Source organism: Lontra canadensis, unplaced genomic scaffold (assembly GCF_010015895.1).
Source record: "Lontra canadensis isolate GAN:19392208 unplaced genomic scaffold, GSC_riverotter_1.0 scaffold20, whole genome shotgun sequence".
In the NCBI taxonomy this organism is placed as follows: domain Eukaryota; kingdom Metazoa; phylum Chordata; class Mammalia; order Carnivora; family Mustelidae; genus Lontra; species Lontra canadensis.
Window position 1 is genome coordinate 12,647,759 of NW_022631014.1, and position 21,650 is coordinate 12,669,408.

Below are 21,650 nucleotides of genomic sequence, written 5' to 3' on the forward strand. Positions count from 1 at the left end.
TTGCCCTGCCCTAATTCTTGTTACACTTGAATTTTCATTATCAGTAACTTTTAGATGTTTCTCTCTTCTTCGGATTGAAAACCGCTTGGTGGAAGATGTGATGTCATTTTCATCTTTGATTTTTCCCACAGTGCTTCGCAAAATATGTGCTGAACTGAACTGAGACAGGTTCCCATAGTAACACTGTGGCAGGTGAAAGACTGATTTTGAATTATCACTGGATTTTATTATTCTATATTCTCTCTTTTGTTACGTTACCTCTAAATTGCTAGATTCCAAGTAACCATCAGTGTTTGTGATAGATCAGGTAGCTCTTCAGGAACAGGTATGCTCACCTTTTCACTTCCACAGGAGTAGTATATTTTCCTGCCCCACTGGTCTTGATTTTGGCCATCTGGCTTGATTTGGATTTGCAGTGGGGTGGAGGATTGTCTCCACCATTGTTAACATTGGGTTCAGTTCTGCGATCTGCTTTGGCCAATCCTATGTTAGCAAACATAGTGTGATAGAGACTCCTAAAATGTTCTCGCACACTTGAGCTTGTGCTCTTGGGTCTCTGTCATTGTCATAAGAACATGCCTCAGGTAATCCACGGTTCAAGGGAGAGAATAAGAGACTACTGGAGCAGAGCCCACCCTAACTGAGTTCAGCCTAAATTAACCACCCAACAGTGCCCCCTTCCCCTGCTGACTCCCAGATGTGCAAACAGTAAATGTCTAATGTTTTATATCACGAAGGTTTGTGATTATTTGTTTCACAGTATTATTATAGCAATAAATCATGTCCCTGGAAAGGCAAAAAGGAAATTCTCCCTTTCAGAGAAGATTGGATATATAAGAAAAGGCAGGTGCATCTTGAATGAAGATTAATACCTCCCCAGAACACATTCCCCATCCCCTGAAAGCCTTCTTGAAGGCTCCTTTCCTTCCTTTCCATACCAATATACATTGCTAGGACTCTAGCTACTTTCTGATGCAGCTTGCCTCCCCACCTTGTGTCTTCTCAATAGACATTATTCAAAATGGTGCTTCTCTTCATGAAGTCCTCTTCTCTCCTGTAAATATCATATTCAAGGACTTGTATCTCTCTCTGTGGGAGACTCCCACACTCTACCCCCAATTGTGAAATTCTCCTTGGATCATAGCCACTGAGTTCTAGCTGCCCATGGACTGTGTCTGGTGGGCATTCCCCAAATACCTGTCACACAGGACTCCCAAAACAATGGCCAGCAACTTCTTCAAACTTACTCTGCTCTTTCTTCTCTCTTTTCTTAACCATCTTCTGGGCCGTCCATACTCAAAAATCTCAGGCTTAGGGCACTGGGTGGCTTCAGGGTTAAAGCTTCTGCCTTTGCCTCGGGTCATGATCTTGGGGTCCTTGGATCGAGCCCCACATCGGGTTCTCTGCTCAGTGGGGAGCCTGCTTCCCGTTCTCTCTCTCTGCTTGCCTCTCTGACTACTTGTGATCTCTCTCTCTGTGAAATAAATAGATAAAATCTTTTTTAAAAAATCCCAGGCTTAAATAATTATCTTTCTCTCATCATAGCATACTCCAGATTTAATAACGCCGAATACTTGCAGGTGAAATAGACATGGCTTGGATAAGCACTCAAAGAGAGTTATTTAGGGTCATGGAGCTTCTAAGTTAAAGAGATACTACCTGGAATAATTTTGTAAAGGAAAGAGTGACTTTGGTAATGTGACTTTGCCCTGAACGTGTCCCTTAATTTCAGAATTTTTAAAAGGTCTCAGTTATTTATTTATTTATTTATTTGAGAGAGAGAGAGAGAGAGAGTGCTCATGAATGGGGGAGGGGCAGGGAAAGGGGGAGAGAGAGAATCTTAAGCTGACTCCCTGCTGAGCACAGAGTCCACTCAGACCTCGATTTCACAACCCTGACATCATGACTTGAGCTGAACTCAAGGGCTGGACACTTTACCCACTAAGCCACCCAGGCACCCCTCTAATTTCAGAATTTTTAGTATACATATTTTTCTTGAACAGTGATGGACAGAAGGTGAAGCCTCGGTTACATAAAGATTAAGGGAATCAGGGAGGGTTTTGTGGAGGGAAAAGCACATAGGAAAATTGCAGTCATTCCTGCTTTGATTATCAAAATTAAAGGCTATCTGCTATCCTGTGCCATCATTCAAAAATCAATGACTAATAAAAAATAAAAGCAGTATCAATGCAGACTGGCAAAACAAGTATTAAAATTTACCATGCAGAACACAGCCCATAAAATTGTTGCAATTAGATTTCTTTCTCTCCTTAAAAAGGGTGTCACACACAACCAGTTTTCATATAGGCATTTAATGAAGCCCCTTCGAAGAGACCTGGGTGTCACTCTTGTACTGGGTGCTTTATTTACTTATTTAATAAAATTCCAGGTTTCCTTCAAATCCCAGTGAATTTCTGTCACATTGTATGTTATTGAGAAATGTTCTATCATGGATGGCAATAAAAATTCTGAGCACCGCCTCCAGGGAGAAGGCAGCTAGAACCTATCAGAGCCCCTAACCAAGTTCTCGAGTTAAAATTGACTCAGAATATTTATTTGGTAAATTCTAGAAATGGGTGATGACTATGTTTACAGAGTGTGTGGAGGGTTTATTGACAGAACAAGCAGCGAAGTCTTCTTCCAGGCACCCAGTGGCAGCAGCGCACACACATTTTCACATTCCATTAACTGCAGAAGCTGGGGTTTTATATGTTTATTTTTACTGTGTGGTATATTTTAGCTCCTACGCTAGCCAAGTCTTTTGTTCAAATGGAAATTGGTTAAGCTTTCTTCCTGACTTTTCTTCCAACGGGTTGCCTCTGGTTTGTTACCCAAAAAAGTCTTTGAGTCTAGACCGAACTTTATTTATTCAAACATACCAATATTTATCTGACATTAATATTGATGGGGAATGGTAGGAGATGTTCAGAAGTGTATATGGGGGAATGGGCAGAGGGAAAATGACTTGTCATGAGAAGCATTAAGTTGAAAAATCATAGTGGAACCATTACTCTCTACCCATAATAGAGCACCCTCCCTCACATACCAACTGGGGTAAGACCTAAGGCCAATATTTTTAAGACAGTATTGAAACTGTACATGACACCAATTATCTCATATTTTACATTATAAATAATATGAAATTTATATATGTGTATATACACACACATATATATGTATACCTGTGTAATATTGGGGAAGGTGGAGCTAGGAGAAGAGAGAAATTCTAAGAAAAGAGAGCACCTGGAACTAAGGTACAAAAGAGAGGGATGAGACTGAGCACCGGGCTCTTGGGGATCTGACGGAAGCTTCTATGGCCTGGACACTTGAGAGGCATAGGCGCAGAAGGAGGCACACCCCGAGTTGCCAGGTGCCTTGACTGTCCTGCTAGGGAACCCGCATTTTGTAGAGAAGGTAATGAGAAGCTCTTTACACAGTGGAACAAAATGACCCAAGGGCTGTTTCTATGGGGCCCTCAAACATGTGAAGAGAAAGACTAGATGTATGCACAATGCTAGAAACACGCAGATCAGTCTGAGACATCTGTGGCAGGCATCTAGGTAAGAAAAGAAGAATTATCTGGGAATTCCATCTGGGTGTTTACCCAAAGAACATGAAAACACTTGTTGGAATAGATGTATGCCCACTTTGTTTGTTGCATATTTGCAATAGCCAAGTTATGGAAGCAACCTAATTGTCCATCAGCAGATGCATGGATAAAGACATGGCATATGCTTACAGGGGACTCTTACTCAGCCACGAAAAGGAGATCTTGCCATTTGTGACAACATGGATGGGAATTATGCTATGTGAAATAAGTCAGACAGAGAAAGACAAATACCATACAATTTGACTTATGTGTGGAACCTAAAGAACAGAACAAACAAACAAAAAGCAGAAAGGATCAATAAATACAGAGAACAAACTAGAGGCTGCCAGAGAGGAGGGGTTGGGGCTGGTGAAAATGGGTGAAGGAGAGTGGGAGGTACTGGGAGGCAAGGTAGGGAACAGGGAATCTAGTAAATGGTATTGTAATAGAGCTTTATGGTGATAGATGGGAGCTACCCTTGTGATGAGTTTAACATATAGAGCCATGGAATCACCATGTTGTGTCCTTAAAACAAAAGTAACATTGTATGCCAACTATAGCTCAATCAAAAAAAAAAAAAAAAGCTGACTGGTTGATTATTGGTGGGGGGGATACAATGTACCAAGTCCAGTTGGTTTTATTTTCCTGTGATTTAAATATATTTAAGATTTTTTATCATTTTTATTATGTTATGTTAGTCACCATACAGTACATCATAAGACTTAAAAAAAAAAATTTCCCTTTTCTACCCAGTATTTCAAGACAAGTTTCCTTTGGAAAGCTATATTTAAAGGTTTCATGTGATTCTACTGAATTGCCATTACATAAAAAAATACATGAAGTATATGGGAGTCCTTTACAACCTCTGACTTATATTAAAAATCTCCCTATATATCTGTGTGTATATATGTGTGTGTGTGTGTATGTATATATATACATATATATGTGTGTGTATATATATATATGTGTATGTAAGCATAGATGTCTATGTGTGTGCTTAAATGTGTGTATACATATAAGATCTTTAATCAGCTTTTGACCAGAAATTTTTAAATTATGTGATAAAAGTTAATATACCTATGAAATGAAGAAAAGTACACGTGTCAGAAAATACCTTTTTGAAATGATATAGAATGTGGCTATCTATAGTTGGAAAATATAGCTTCATAAATAAGTTCAATATGAAAGACAGTATCCTTCCATTGTTGTTGGGTTTTTTTTTTTTGGTTATAAAAAGAACAAAAATTTTATAGGGTATTCCTATTAAATTAATTTTAAACCTTTGAAGGAGAGAATTAGGCAATAAAATATTTTATTTAATATTACTTTTATGATAATAGCATAGACAACTTTATTATATGAAATATTTTGCAAAGTTGGAAATTTCTATATAACATATGCATTTATATTTTATATTTATATTTAATATATTCATATTTGTCTTTAATAAAATAACTAGTAAAGCCATCTTATACTTAACTTCATACCAAAAAATAAATTAAAAAAATAAACTGCTTAAAGAAATTCTCAAAATTTAATTCTCTTAAATAACTGAGGATGTGAAGGAGGGCAAATCTCTTAATAGAGTTATAGATGAGATTTGAGATCCAAGGCATTTTCTCTGTTCAAATCAGAAGAAGATACACAGTAGAAGCTAGTTGCCAAGACATGGTCTGATAGATTCTAGTGTTTAGAGTACAACAGAAATCATAACTCAGTTTTGCAACATAGATTACACTTACAATGTATGAGTGTAAGAAAAATAAAACCGCAGGACCATAGCATTGCAAACTAAAGACAGAGCAGCGCTTTCTTCTGTACAAACTGAGAAGCGATTTCCTGTTAGTCATTGCTTAATCTTTCCTGTTCTCTTTCATAAAAACCCCAGTCTCTAATTGCCATTTATCTAAGCCCCTTGGTCAACACATTAACTAGGGAAATCAAAAAGAAGCACCGTGAGCACCCAGGTGAGTGTTGGGCACATAGTAGGTGATCCATATACATTTTTAAATGAAGAAGCAAATTCAAATGAGAATTCTGGCTCCCCTCTTCTCCAACTACAATATTCTGATGCACCTTGGTACGACCTGGCCATAGTCTCCCCCCGGGGTGGCAGACAGAAAGACAGTCTCCATCCTGAGTTAGGTAGGTGATACTACAATCCACTGAAGCCAGTTCTGCTGCCTTACTTCCAGCATTTGAATGATCCTGGCCTGCCCCTCCCCCACCTCCCGGAACAGCAGGATGCTATCATTTCTATGACATCCTAGATAGGGAGACACTTGCCTAAGAACCAGAGCCTGAGTCAAAGATAAACAGCAGGAAAAGTTGCAATGAAACCAAGAGAGGTTTTGCCATCTGGAGTCAGACCTGTAAATGTTGACTTTACATTTTTTTCTGCCTTCTGAATTGATGATGATTTGGCCGACAGAACACAATTAGACAACACCAGCTCTGCTAGACTTATGCAGAGACAGAGGAGGTGGCCTCCTCCAGGACAAAGCTAGAAGAGCAATTAAAATGTCCATCTTCCCTAAAATGTCTTCCTTAACAATTTGCCCTCATCCTGAGAAAATCCCATAGGGATCATCACTCATGGGATGTGATGACTCTCCATCCTTCCTATACATCAGAAGTCAGATAAGAAAGACAGTCCCAGGGTGCCTGTGTGGCTTAGTCAGTTAACATCTGCCTTCTGCTCTGCTCAGGTTTTGATCACAGGGTCCTGGGATCAAGTCCTGTATCAGACTACCTGCACAGCGGGGAGTCTGCTTCTCCCTCCAATCCCCCCCGCAACTTGTGTGCTCACTCTTTCTCACACGCATGTGCAAAAATAAATAAAATCACTCTTTCTCACACGCATGTGCAAAAATAAATAAAAATAAATAAATAAAATAAAAACAAAACAAAAAACACCAGATGATCCCAAGACATCACTCTAGACAAGCCCAATCAAACACTCAGGGAGAGCAGTTATTTAAAAAAACTTCTGTGGGTGTGCTGATGGGTAAAGCAGGTAAAAACAACTATGTCTTTAGGAAACCACTCTAAGTGTGGAAGTAAGTCACTCAAGAGGGTAACACATTAGTTCACACCTTTATCCACTGATCCATTCATTCAGCAAACATTTATTTGCATCTACTATGTGATAGTAGCAATGTGAGAAGATGCAAAGAAATAAGGATATTAACAATCGCCCCCTTCCCCTTATTTAACATCCAGCAGAGTACCAGGGCTGGCTTGGTGGGTAGGCAACCTGTGCAGGTACATGGGGGCCCTGAGCTTTGAAGAGCCTCACACTTGGCTTTATACTGTGCCATCACCACCTTGAAATTCTTGACAATTTCTGAACAAAGGGATTATAATTTTTATTTCATATTGGGCTCTCCACTAGCCAGGCCTGGGATATCGAAGCTCAAATATGGCCGACCCCAATGGAACACCCTGCCTCACTTTGTGCTTCTCCCCATCCACCAACAGCACCATTAACACGAGGGAGGGAATCTTAGGTGATAACGGGGAGTTTCAGTGTATCATCCCTGTGCTAAAATTCATCAGCTGTTTCTTCCTATGGGGAACTTCTCATTACCTGCTCCTCTCTTCCCAAGATTGCCACCATCTTTTCTACCCTCAAAAAAGTCACTATCTTATAGCCGTGGCCAAGGTGGGGGTGGGGGGTGGTTGGGCTGGGGGGATGGGGCAAATGTGTCATAAGAGTATTTGGGAAGTATTCCCATACTCATGTGTCAGGAAATGCTTCCTGGGCAAGCTGAGGAGCTGACAGCCTAATTTTAAGATGGGTTAATACACAAAAATTCCCTATATCTTAAGCCAAAAAGCTAGAAGTGGCCTAGAGAAGACTAGATCCTAGCCATAGTCCTTCAAAGGAGGAAACATGCATACACCTCTGGGGCTTCTGGGATGAGACTGAGCATGAGGTAAGCTACAGAGGAGGAAGGACATAAGAGCAAGATACCAGAGACAGAGGGAGCAGTGTGAGAAAATGCAAGAAATCAGAATACTGAAGTTCAGCTCCATTATCAAACACGGAGTCCCGGGGCTGGTTTCAAGAAGTCACACAGGGCCCCACACTTGAGAAGGGCCTCATACTTAGTTTAATGCTCTACTGTCACTGTCCTGAAATTCTTAATAATTTCTGAACAAGGGAGACCTGTATTTTCATTTTGCACTGGGCTCAGCGCTGTGCAAAATGGCTTGCATGCGCTCTTTCATTTAATCCATGAAAATCCATAATATATTATTTTAGTGTGATTCTTGAAAGCAGGGTACCTGAGAAAGATGAGGAGGAGACAGAACAATAAGGTTGAAATAAATTGGACCACCGCAGTCCCTGAATGATTATGGGCTCTTTTCCTTTAGGACAAAGAAAATGTGAAGGAGTAACAGGATGATCAGGGTTGTATTTTGGAAAGTTTATTATTATAAGAGCATATAAGCTCATTTGGAGAGGGGCAAACAGGCATTAAGAAGACATTTAAGGTTCATACTTCAAACATGGGGTAACAGGATTAATAACGGAAATCAACGTTTAACAAGCACTTACTATGGTAAGTGGTATAATCCAGGTATTATACTATCCAATCCCTGTCAAAACCTTTTAAGGGAGATATTTTTATTATCCCTATGCCGTTGATGAAAGAGAAGAGGCAAGGGGACAAGGCACTTTCAGTAACTTGTCCATGGTCACACAGCCAATGAGCAGTAAAGGCATTGTTTATTTAGCTCCAGATCTAGTGACATAAGTGACAATAAAAATCTTAACAAAGATGTCTTTTTAACTTAAAAAACAAGTTCTGAAATACATTTTGAAAAATTTCAAATATAGTATTAAAAATGGCATTTTAAAGAAAAATCAAAGAGGGGGAGCGTTTTAGCCACTTTGGGAGCACATTATGAAGCAACGCCTCTTGACACCTTTGTTCCTGGCTCAAAAACAGATATACAGTCAATACAACTGACTGAAAAATCCAGCAGTAGAAGAAAGTGTTTTTAAAAATGTAACATATGACAACATGAGCTTTCTGTAATAAAAAGTGGTAAGAAAAATTACTTAATAAATCAAACGAGAAGAATTATATAATAATTTGGGGAACTGTCCAGGTTAGAGTCGTAGTTTACAATGTATACAAAAATAACCTCCACCTGGGTTAAGGAGTTAAATACAAAAAAAAAAAAAAAAAAAGAATGACAGAAAAACCAGCAGGAGATGGAATGGAATATTTATCAGATTTGGGAAAGACAGTAACTTCAGTTTTGGAGAAGTGGAATAAATCATGAAGGGAAAGACTGACAGATTTGAATACATAAAAATTTTAAAACTTCTGTACAATGAAAAAACAGCAAGACTAAAATAAAAAGGACATTATACCGAAGACAATATTTGCATTCTATCTGACAAAAAGGGCCTTAAAACTCAAACTATATAAACCCTCATTCAAATTCATAAGGAAAACATCAGACCTCAAAATATAAATATGGAAGATACGGAGGAGGGGAGGAAACAATGAATACAACGAGAAGTAGAATCCGTAAGGAAAAAAAAAAATTAGAACATCTTCAGCCCACCAACAATTAATACAATAAAAGGTAAAGGAAATTTAAGATACGATGTTTCACCTTCTCCGAATAGCATTCTCCACCCCCCCACCCAGCCCATTAGCTGGAAACCTGTGAACTCATTCCTTGCTGGTGGCATTGTAAATGGTTACAACCTTCTTAAAAGACAGTATCACAACACACAGCCAGAATCAGGCTGAAAACCACACTGATTTTCATCATCAGCAATGACATACTGAGCACTCTGTCTCCTGACATAATAAAAGCAAGAGTGAGTTTGACCCTGGACATGTTCATCCATTACCATTCACAATGGCAAAAACACTATAAGCAACCTGAACGCCCAAAATTATGGGAATGGTTTTATAAACTGTGACACAGAATGCTGACCAGAGTCAGCCCCTTTATGCTTTTCTTCTCAGAAGTTTAGTCCAGAGGGATGGAGAAAGAGACAGGAAGTTGTGTGAGGGGAAGCGATGCTCAATGAAAATCATAAAATGATTTCCTTCAAGGTTGTCAGAGCCTGTATGTGTTTTTTGATTGAGGGCAGCAATAGCTGAGAGAAAACGAATGCAAATCTGAGAAGGAGGGAGAGTGAGGAGGGAGGGGAGAGGGTAGAAGAGAAGGGAAGTACAGGGGTAGAGAGATTGCCCATTGGATGAAATCCAGGATGGGAGCCCCAAAGGTAAACATGGAAGAGTTTGCTCTGGAAAGAGGAACTCCTTCCTCTGGAGTAAAGATGAAAATACGAGCAGAAATGCATTTGAAGTGAAGACAAGGGCTAATTTGATTTTTTACTCAGGTGAGCCTTTCTGGGTCTGGCAGAATCTAGAAGCACAGAGGCTGAAATTCTAACCCATGTTGCAACAGCCTTTCCTAGGTCCGTGTTCACTGGAGCTCTTCCCAGCTCCGAACGGGAAAATGAGCAAAAAGGCCACCAGGGGGCAGGTTTGGTTCTGGCAAAGGACTTCAAAGATCCTTTGCCAAAAAAAAAAAAATTTTTTTAAATAATAATAATTAATTAAAATAATAATAATTTCTTTCAGCTCTGGGTCCACTCTTTGTTTTGCATCAAAAACTACAGCATCAAGTGCAGAGCAATTTCCTTAATGGTTGTGTTGTGGGTATGAATTTTGCTCCATAAACTCAGGTGTGCACAAAATGTCACCGTACTTTATAGCCTTTGAATAAAATTAAATCCCGCCTCAAGCCAGGGTCCTACCAGGCTGGACTGAAACTCAGTCTCTGCCATTATTACAGCTCCCACAGTCCCCAGGGGTCCTGGAGAGGTTCACTGTCAGCGTCTAGGTGACTTCTCCAGTATATCATATGCTTAGAATCTGAACCAGCATGATCCCTTGTTCCGTGGTATCTGTGCCATGTCCTTACCTGTTAGGAATGAGCAGACATTCCAACATCAGGAAAACACACACACACACACACACACACACACATGCACCTCCTTAGGATGCTCACAGAGGGGAGCGGGAAGTCATCCCTACTTGGGGAACTCACTCTCAGTGCCCCTCCCTCAGCCCCTTACTCTCCTGGGCCTGCCCCCCTGCTTCCAAACTCCTTGCCTTCCTCTCTGGGTCTCTTCACTGGCCAGCTGAAGCTTTCAGAAAACCTAGGAAGACAGACACCTCAGGGCTCCACAAGTCTCAAGAGAGGCGTGGAGCCCAGAGGCCCCATCTAGTTATCAGGATGGGGAACAGAGAAGACACAAGAACAGAATTCACCCATATATCCTAAGTATGCTGTCACATTTGCCTCAAGATTGCCATACCGAAAACCTTCTTGTTGATACATCCGAAAGCACACGGCCATGAGATTTCTTTTTCTGGTAGATGACACAGAACTTGGGCATCCCTCATAGTTCATGGTGGGCTGAGGACTGACCATCACACTAGCTGCTGTGAAAGGACAAAGACCAGGATGGGACATGGCCTCATCCAAGGAGTTTCCAGGGACACTCACACAGAAACAGGTAGCTAAGGCCTGACAAATGTAGGTAAGATTTGCAGACGAAAAGCCAGAAGGCCAGAACACACTGACAGGTATATTGCAAATTTTTAAATCATGTGCCAACACGCAAACCATCAAAAGCAAAGGAGGGTTCAAGGAAGGATCTGTGGATCTAGCATCTGTTGAACAATGAGACGTGGGGCCCAGCTCTGCATTCCCGCCCGGCCATCGTCATTAGAATCTGAGTAGACGCTGCCGCCTTTAGCTGAGGCCGCTGTTCTCTCCTCCGTCACACCTGCCCTATCGGATTACGGCCAGTCTACCTCCCTTCCTTGGGCTACTTGTCTAGCTTCTGTGGGTGCTTGAGTTGGCCACCTCTGACCCAGTAAATGAAATAAAATTATACTCAGGACATAGCAATGCATGCTGGACTGATGAAGTTTCTGCCTTTCCTCAGTGCGCACCCTGACCTAGTTGGAAATTCAGAATTATTTCAGGTGGCCTTAGGATTTGAGCAGAGACTAAAGAAACTGGCATATTTCAGCTACCAAACTGGTTCATGCGCAGTTGCTGTAGACAAGGCCTGTGCTGCTGCCAGGACACAGCAGAGCATACCGTGCTTGTGTGCTGAACCAGAAACCCAAGCTACCAAAAGATGTTTGGAAATGCAGCTTTCACTCTTTCGTTTGGCTTCAGTCTCCATCACTGTTATTGAGATTGCCAAAAAATAAAATAAAGTGCCCAGTGGATCAGCCAGTCCCAGGGAGCCACACATATGCCCATTCTTCTTTCAGAACCCATCTTGTCCTGACTGCAGGCATGTGAGCTCAGCCTCAGCCTGCAGAGACACCTAGCTTCATTTTGCTCAATTTTAATTTTCAACGGATAGGCCCAGCTCCAAGTTTCTTCCACAGTAACTGAGAAGAGTCCATGAAAAGAAGAGTAAATGAGAAGAAACAAGAGAGCAGAGCCTCATAAACTTAGGAGAGGAAACTAAAAGGAAAGAAAAAAAATATTTTTTTTAATGAGGACATCTGTACTTGTCTAGCTTTCCTGGGGAGTTTAGATCACTAGCCTTAAAAATTCTGCTGCATGCATCTAAAAGTAATGCTTAAAGTCCCAAACCAAAAAGCAATATAAGTAAATAAATTAATAAGAACAATAATCTAAAAATATGTGTTTTGTGTGTTGAAATATGTTATTGAATACAAGGGAAAGTTCACTGGGAACTCGCCCATTGTGCATGCATAGCCAACAAGAATGCTGTTAGGATCTTTTGTTGGTTGAAATTGTATAAATACAAAGAGGTAGAGCTGTCTAGAAAGACTATGACTTAAACTAGGGAAGAGCAATGAGCATAAACCCATGAAACATTCAGAGTATCCCATGTCTTTTAGCAGAACAGACACCCCAAATTCCCCAGCTGATCTATTGTTTTGTTTTGTTTTTTAAATATTTACCTGTTTATTTGAGAGAGAGAGAGAGAGAGAGAAAGCAGGAACAGAAGGAAGAGGCAGAGGAAGAGGGAGGAGCAGGCTCTCCACTGAGCAGGGAGCCTGATGCAGGACTCGATCCCAGGATGCCAGGATCATGACCCAAGTGGAAGGCAGATCGCTTAAACCACTGAGCCACCAAGGTGCCCCCACAAGCTGATTTTTGAAGAAGGCCATGCTTACACCTGATGCCCCCAAGTGGTTCCTTGGCCCTGAGCCACAGAATGACACAAGCAAGAACAAACGACTACAACTAGTAGGGTATCAGACAAATTGTAGATAACACAGCTCTGTCTGGGAGAACATTTAAAAGGGCAGCATTTCACCTCAGTCTTTAACCCACTGAGCCACCCAGGCCCCCCATCACCTCAGTCTTAATAGTTTGGGGGAAGAAAATACAGTATCTACTAGACATAGGAAATTCATTAGTGAAGCATTTTTAAAATCTACATTCCAGCCACTATCAGAGCAAGAGTCTCCCAAGTCGCATTCAGAAATACTTCATGTAAAGGGCACGTCTATATTAGATTCTCCTTAAATATAAATTTTAAAGAAAGCGCAGCTTTAAAATGAGTTCCATCCACAAGGAAACAAGACTTTTTTAATAATAGACGAATCTGTTATAAATGTCGTATCACATTGTTAAAAGAGAGACTCAACCTTGAAAATTAAAAACAAAACACTGTTGTATCTTTAAAGAAAGCTGTTTTTAGTTCGAAATCCAAAAATGAGTGATTGGCTATACAAACATCAGAGATGGTGATGGAAAGAAAATTAGAATCAGAATCCTCAAAAAAATACAGAAGCTTTCAAAATGTGTATGAACTCTGATGTGAATACATGAACACACGTGCAGGAAATAAATGGAGCAGAGCGGGGGGTGGGGACTGGAGTCCCCACCAGCACCCCCAGAAAGTGGCCTCTTGGGTGTCTTCCCCACGAGGCTCCCAAGGAAGCCCAACACCCCACCCAGATTATGCAGTCTCATCTTCAAGTGCTGTTAATCAGAAACCTGCCAGGGAGAATAGTAAATTCCTTCTAAAGATATCTGGAATAGCCTATCGAGCTATATCACCAAATAAGCAATAAAGCAACGCACCCATCAAGTAGGTTCTAAAAGATTTATTTTTCTTCTCCTGTTGAGGAGAAAGGCGCCTATAATAAATGACTAACATTAGTCACAAATCTGCAGGTCAGCAAACAACCACAACAAAATAAAGTTGAAATGACCACATATGAGTACAACAAGACAACTTGTTAATTACTGTTAAGGATGTAAATTGGTTTGGCGCAATGCAGAATTATTTATGAAATGTTGACCAAGGAGGAAATCTGCATCAGAACATTGAGCAAAGACAAGACAAAGCAAACTGATGGAATGTTCAAGTACATTCTCTGGGTCTTACCCTTCCGGGTTTGTCTCTGCAGAATCTCCCTAACTCCTTCACCCTCCATCTCTAATCACTGGCATGAGGCTTCTGAAGAAACACACAGACAAAAACTTATTTGGGGCAGTCACTTCAGAGAGCAAAGCAGAATCTACCACGATGCTGGGAGCCCCAGAAATCCTGTGGAAGATCTCAACATAGACCACCAGTGGCAATGCCTCTGAGCCTAAAATCAGTGCAGATAGTGTGGGTGTTTTCATAAGTAGACAGAAAGAGAATGGGAAGGGAAGACAAATTATATACTGCATCTGGAAACAAGTCATGAGAGAAAATAGTTTGCGAACTAATTGATTAAAATATGGTATAATCATCATCTCCACACGAGGCAATCCCCTGGGGTATAAGAAGAAGAGATTAGAACAACTCTAAATAATTAAAATTTCAAAATTCATCCTTAAAAGTGAGTATGTGCATTTTTAAATGTACGTATTATATTTAAAAGTAATACATGTAGACAATTTCAAAACAATAAACACATATTGGGGTGAATGCTCAATTTATTTTTTTAATTTATTTTTTTAACTGTTAGCAGATTGTAGTTGATACCTGGGTAGCCTCTGAATAGGTAAACACTCAAGGAACCCAACGGTTTCATGAGGTCGATCACTCCATACTCACTTTATTATTATTGTCATTGCTGTTACTAGTATTTTGATGAAAGCAATACATGTTAATTGTAGAGAATCAAGAGGTTGAGGAAGAATACTAAAGAAAGGAAAAGTCTATCTCTAGAATCTAAAATAAATCTATCTCTAAAATATTTTGATGTCTGTTGTCTGCCCCTTATCAAACCATATAAACCATAGTTCATATGTACATAAGCATCTGGGCACATAAAAACACATAACTTTTTCAAAATTGGCATTATCCTATAGTGGCTGTTTGTATAACTCATTTTTTCAATTAATAATAACTTATGAATATGTTATTTTGGAATAGAATTGTAATTGTCTAGGCCCTAGAAATTTGCATATATGTACTATAATTTATAATTTTCTATAGTTGCATACTTAGATTCTTTTCAATCTCTTGCTATTTTAATATTTGTTGATCAGACATTAAGGCCCTTGGATGCCAAGAAGAATGGACTCGATTTTATCCCGTGGACCAGTCACCCTCCAGGGAGGAACTGTGGGCAGATGTTTTAGTTTTCAGGGTATATGGGGATTGCTATTGGCATTTAGTGGGGACACAGAGATGTCACCTGCCTTGGAATGTGTAGAGCAGTCCTGAGCAATTAAGCCTTGTCCTGTGTCTTGCCCAACTTTTCAATATCCTACTGGATATGAATGAGGTGAGAAGCCTGATTTGTCATTATCCAAGCCCATTTTCTAACCCCATTTTACCTACACATGCAAAATATTCTGCACCCATTTTTAACAAACACTAGGTTTTCTACTACCCTGTAAATCAAAGAGAAAAAATTGTTTTCTTCAAAGCTTTACCAAGAGTTGTGTGCCCCTTCTGAAAATGGTATCGCTAATAGCACTCCACACTTTTTACTTGAAACAGCAACATCACTGACTTACAAAACACGGTGCTGTGGGCGGGTTACACTCCCTGTGGTTCTGAGGGCATGTGTGAGAATCTTGCCACTCACTTCCTCATGTCTTCCAGGGCGGTCCTGCCCACGCATGGTGTAGAGAAATGCAAATCCGTATTACAAAGATCAGTTCTCCTTCATGTTTTATGCAAGGACTTGTATTGCCTTTTACAAAATTAGGTGGAGTTAGGTCACCTTTCTTATTGGTCTCATTGGAGGAGAGTAAAGGAACGTCAAGGATGTGTATTATGAACAGCGGTCGCTGGGTGCAGGGGGTTGGAAACTGCCCCTGAAAAGAGCAGGAGGCCATCAGAGGCTTCCAGAAGAGCGACGTGAGGAAGCAGAGCTGGAGGTATGGAAATGAAGAGAGCAAAGAAAACACATGGGGCAATGGGGATGGCACCAGGCAAGGAAACCAGAAAGGAAGCAAAAGCGATGTGGGCAGGGAAGGCTGGCAGACCTAGAATATCGCTTTTGCGAACATCAGAAGAAAGCGCATCTTAAACAGAGAAGTGTCTGGAACTCGGTGACCAAATGTAGTCTCGCGGAGCGACTGCAGAGGGGCTGTGTTCGCAAAAGTAGTCTCACACACGTGCACGTACATTGGCCAGCACACACACAGATACACACTCACATGCTCTGAAACTCCGCATTCGTTATCAAGGAATCCCTCTCCCTTCCCGCTGCCAAAGGGAAGACTCATCGCGCCACTGATCCTGCCGTCTGACAGCTCAGCCTGATGCTAGCCTGAATCAGAGGGGCAAACCTTATTCGGTTTATTTATTTGTTTGTGATTCTCCATCCAAGATAAACCCCGAAATAAATTTTAAGTGTGCTTCAAGTGTACTCTGGGTTATAAATCATATACTTACATTCCCATCTAAAGTAAGCAGAAAAGCACAAGAATCATATATATATATGTGTGCACGTGTATATATATACATACACACATATATGTCTCCACACACCTTCCTTCCTTGTCAAATCCATACACACAAAGACAATAAAAGGAAACTAAGAATCTGTGAACCGATGATTATGTATTAGCAGCATACATGCTTACTAATCAGAAGTGACCCTAACAATTAAAATAGTATGACATTAGACGGGACAAGGAGACCATGGTTCTAAATGACAGCAAAACATTCCAAAAGGAAGGCATAGAGAGTCACGGATATTCACGATAAGAGAATCAGTGCTGGAAAATACTGGGGATAGAACAGAATGTCCTGATTCACACTCAATTTCCAGTTAAGATGAAAAGGTTATTATCCGATTAATAATCTGATTTAGCATGTATATCCACCTTCAAGTTCAAACTTTTTTGAGAATGGGTAATAGAACTATTTCTTCACATAAAGGAAGAGAGAGTCAAGAAGAAGCCCAAATATACTGGGACTGTTTAGTTTTCCTGACGCATGTCCACATGACAGTACTCAGTCAGTAAAACACAAAGAACACATTCTTGGTTGCTTTTCTTAACAATGAAAAAGTGAGAAGAATGGCAACCAGATCTTCCTCAACCCTGAGCAATTATTCCTCCATGTCACAAAAAAAAAAAAAGTCAGTTGTAGTCCATCAAAGTACACAATGTCCCTAGAAGCCTCACCATTACATTTTCACACTGTCCTTTTTTTTTTTTCTCTTTTTCTCTTTTATGGGTTACTTACCATCTGAAATGCATTCTTTAGCGCTGTTCTAGTTGCTTAGTATGACAAAAATGCAAGACAAAGCCCAAGACAAAGCCCAGGACTGTTAACTGCCTGGCATGGGTAATGAAGGGTTTTTCTAGGCAAAGGAACAGATAGCAGCATCACTCTCTCCCCTCCTCTGCTGCCGGATCTCGGGTTTGACAATGGGTAGAATATGTATATATTGGGTATATATTATGCTACAGTGTAGGAGGTTTAATGAGCCATGAAGAAACAGAAAATGACTTGAAGCTAAGAGGAGATGCTACAGGTGAGGTTAGAGCTGGTTAGGGCTTCAAGCCATGGTCTTCCATCTTTCTCGTAATTAGCCACAAATTCCAAGCTCCTTGTCATGAAAGACAAGGACCCTGTGAGTGCCCCATCACACCCCTGGGATCTTTGAATCACACCCTCTTCTCTTATGTCTCTAGGTCATCATGCAATGATTCTTTCTGGAATCTACTTCTCTACAACTGCCCACAACAGGCTTCTCCTGATTGTTTAAGACTTAGTGCTAATATGTCACACAGAGAGGTAGATAACCTTTCTCTCGGCAATCAGTGCAAACAGGGTTCATCTCCATCCAGGCCCTTACTAGTGACCTTGGGATCGTCCCCTTACTCCTGTGTCTCCCCAGTTATGAGCTATTCAAGGGCAGGGACCAAGTCTTGTTGATGTCCGGGTCTCCAGTTCACAGCATGGCGAGCACTCAGTAAATGTTTGTTGCTTGCCTGACTGGGAAGTAGAAGTGCTGCTAATTGCTTATGAAAGCTATTAATGGGATCGCCAATTTTCTCACAGAGGATAGGGAGAGGTTTGCAGGTCAGACTTTTTACAAACCAGGGCCATGGAGGTAGCTGAGCTTGAGAGGGAAGACTCAAGGGGTAGAGCATGACCCAACTTTGATGGTCCTAACCGGTTGTGAATTCCCGCTCTCCGTATCACGGCCCCAGAATCCTCAGGGCAAACTCCCACTGGCTCACTTCAATACCCACCATGTCCATGCAGCAGAGGGGTGGGAGCAAGTAGTGTTGGTTCATGAGACTTCACAGTTCTTGGAACTGGTGTAGAGGCAGGGATTTAACTGGTAGGACCATGCTGGGAGAGGTGCAGGGGAGAGAAAACAAGTCCCTAGAGCCTGGGGCTTCTCCCCACTCGAGACTCTCAGCCCTCACCATCTGTGTGTGGAGACAATGTCAAGCCCGTTTGGTTCTACGATCAGTTGAAACCCATTGCTGGCATCTCTTTTCTTTTCTCTCTTTCTTTTTTAATCACATAAGCCCCTTGGGCAGAAGATGCTTCTGTCGGTGGAAAGAACAGAAGAGCTCACATTCACAAAGGGTACCAGATTAAGGTTTTTAACGTTATCTCTAAGTGAGGCGATGCAAGCAGTCACAGACGCACATGGGTGTAGTTGTACAAAGAAGCCATTCATGACGGAACTTTAACCTTGTGTCCTGTTATCAGATCACACTTTCTGAAGTACGCTGGGAATGAGAACTTCTAATGAATCCTATGACGATCTTGCAAACAGCACCATTATTTGGAATTCATGTGTGGATCAAGTAAGTTACATTGTTCAAGCATAAACAGTGTTGGCAACTGTTTGGGGTGTCATTACCTTTCAGGACACTAGGAGCCACTTCTCTCCATCTTCCAGAGGTCTTCCAAGTACAGAGTTAGTTATAGGATCAATAGACAATGGAAACAGAATCATTTCATCAAAAGGAAAAATGTGATTTACTTATTACTTACTAAATTGAGTTTTTCCCAGAATTCTGGTCCTTCCTCCATCTCTCTAAGGCTCGGTGGAATGTACCAAAAGCAAATATTGGCATATTCAGGCTGAGGATTAAAAAAAAAAAAATTGAGAGTTGTTTTCTTAACCTAAGATTAATCTTAGAGCGTAATTAAGCTCTTAGCTACTTTCTTTAAGAGTTGTCATGTGTGTATCACATTGATAACAAATGAGAATCTGATAGACTTAGACATTCATTCCTCTTTGCTTCTGATAACAGCCTATTGGGAAATTTTCTTATCAGTTGGGTGCACCTAGAAGGTGCTCATTCCTCCAGGTAAGGGATGAACACAAGACTGGGAATAAGCATAATAAAATTTGAAGTTGCCTCAGCCAAGCTCTGACCATTAGTTACCACCTGATACACATATGCCCAGAGGTGCCCTGGTTTCTCCTCCTTCAACCCTCATCCTGCACATATTTCTTACACCACCATATCCTGCCAATAAGTCCGTGTCTATGTAAGGTAGCCAAAGGTGCCTTCCATTACCTGCTATCCCTGACAAATGGAAAATCCCCACTTGTCCATGAGTTGATAACATACGCCATACTTAGACTTCACTTAACCAGCCCTGCTATGACCCTGGCCAATACTGTTTTGGGAAAAAGAACATCACTTTGACTCTTGGCTCTCAAGTCTCAGTGGCAGTCTCAAATATCTTTTAAGATGTGAATCAGCTAGGGGGCTCATTCAAATCAGATTCTCAGACCCTGTGCTCAGAATGCCCAGAGTCTGATGTAGTCCATCACAGAAAAGGCTGGAGAACTGGCGTTTTACGATGCAGCTCAGGCAATTCTGAAATAAGTAGTGCATGGTGGACACTGGAGAAACTTTGATCTAAAGTGGCCATAGTCCAATCACCATCTCCAGTAATCTGTTTTGGTTAAACATGGGATAAATCTTCCGGAACAGACTGTAGTCTAGCTATTGTCACATAGACAAAATTTTCTCCACTACACATTCATCCTCACTGGACAAAAACATAGGCTTGTCATCGGCAATCAAAGGACTTATATGCAGTGACCAGGTGCTTTGGAAAATTATGGTAGGGGCTTACAAATAAGATACACAGGAGAGATTAGTTTTTGGAAAGATTATAGGTCATGCCTGCCCATTCAACAGCTTCCTCATTTGATTCTTAGCAGTGACAGTATTTGAAATAACTTCCATTTTTCCCCACAAACACAGTTTGTAGGTAATGACCAATGTTATAATAGTTCTCAGTAGCCGTTGGAATTATACTCCAGTATCACTATAAAGTTTCCAAGTATTTCAGAAAGATGAAACAGCTATCATCTTATATCTTAAAATCAAGACCAGTACTATAGTTCTGATTCTAGTGGATTTTAAATCACAAGTGAATGCCCAGGATCATTACCAGCTCAACAAGATAAGTCCTTTAACCTCTGAAATTTGAAACACACTTATTAGATTCAATGCCCCCCCAAAAAAGGAAAAAGAGCCAAAATCTTCAAAATACAGAGTAATTCAAAATGGAGCACTATTTAATTCAACTCAATTTCTGCAAACATTTATCATAAGACTACAGTAGCCTGTACAAATCCACACAATTTTTACTTGGATTTCTGATATAATTGATGTGGTTTCTCTAGGAAATAAATGTACTGGCCTTTGAAATTCTTTACTCACTTAATGTGAATAAATCTTTTCAAAAAAGTAACTAGGGTTGATTAGAAAGTAGAAGAAAAATATAGTTATTATCCGTCACTGGGTTTTAGGAATTCATGTCTTTATATCAGTGACGATTTTCTTCCAGATCCCATTTATGTTAGCTATTAATTTACTGCTGCTCAGCTCAAATCCACACTCTGTATGCTATCAAAATGGAAGTAGACTCAATAAATATTTTTCCTTTCCATCTGGTCCAATCTTAGACTTTATCAGCAGAGGGTGCTGGAGGGACACTGAGAAGGAAGAGGTAGCTCTTCCGGGTTCCGGTATGCTAACCTCATGGATCTTCTCCAGTGTGTGTGGGTTTTTCAGCAACACTGGTGCCCAGCCACAACTGGCCCCTGATAGCTTCCCCTGGGACCACCCCCTCAGATGGCTTCAGAGCAGACTGATAGGTACCCTAAATGGCTTCTTCTGGCACACTCCCCTCAAGGGGTACCAGCAAGGCACCTTGCTTTGGATGGCTTCTCTGACCCCCCTGTGGGTAGCTTGAGTAAGTTTCAAGGTGCAGCTCTGAAAAATGGCTTCCTCTAGCACTCTGGAAGGTAGATTCTGGGCAAATCCTGGGAGGGGGGACGTCTCCATGAATCCTCTGCCCTCCAGTGAGACACGCTGTGCCCTCTCCAACTATGACTGGATCTCAGCCCTGGGAGGGAGTATCCTCTTGCCCAGGTGCTCTATCCCAGTTCTAGGAGTGGTGGCTGTTTTCTACATCTGATATTTCTGTATTTTTTATAGAAATATATTTTTTGTTTTCCCTTATGACCTTATCACCTTTAATACTACTAGTTCTTCTTCTTCTTCTTCTTCTTCTTCTTCTTCTTCTTCTTCTTCTTCTTCTTCTTCTTCTTCT

General features: G+C 40.8%; 1 protein-coding gene across 1 annotated transcript in view; it reads right to left on the reverse strand.

Annotated features, from left to right (window-relative positions):
- Nucleotides 1–21,650, reverse strand: part of GADL1 (glutamate decarboxylase like 1) — a 162,798-nt gene that overhangs the window by 35,350 nt on the left and 105,798 nt on the right. The window contains exon 14 of the mRNA XM_032861030.1: nt 19,062–19,151. Within this exon, the coding sequence (XP_032716921.1) occupies nt 19,062–19,151 (90 nt within the window). The remainder of the gene's footprint in view (nt 1–19,061; nt 19,152–21,650) is intronic.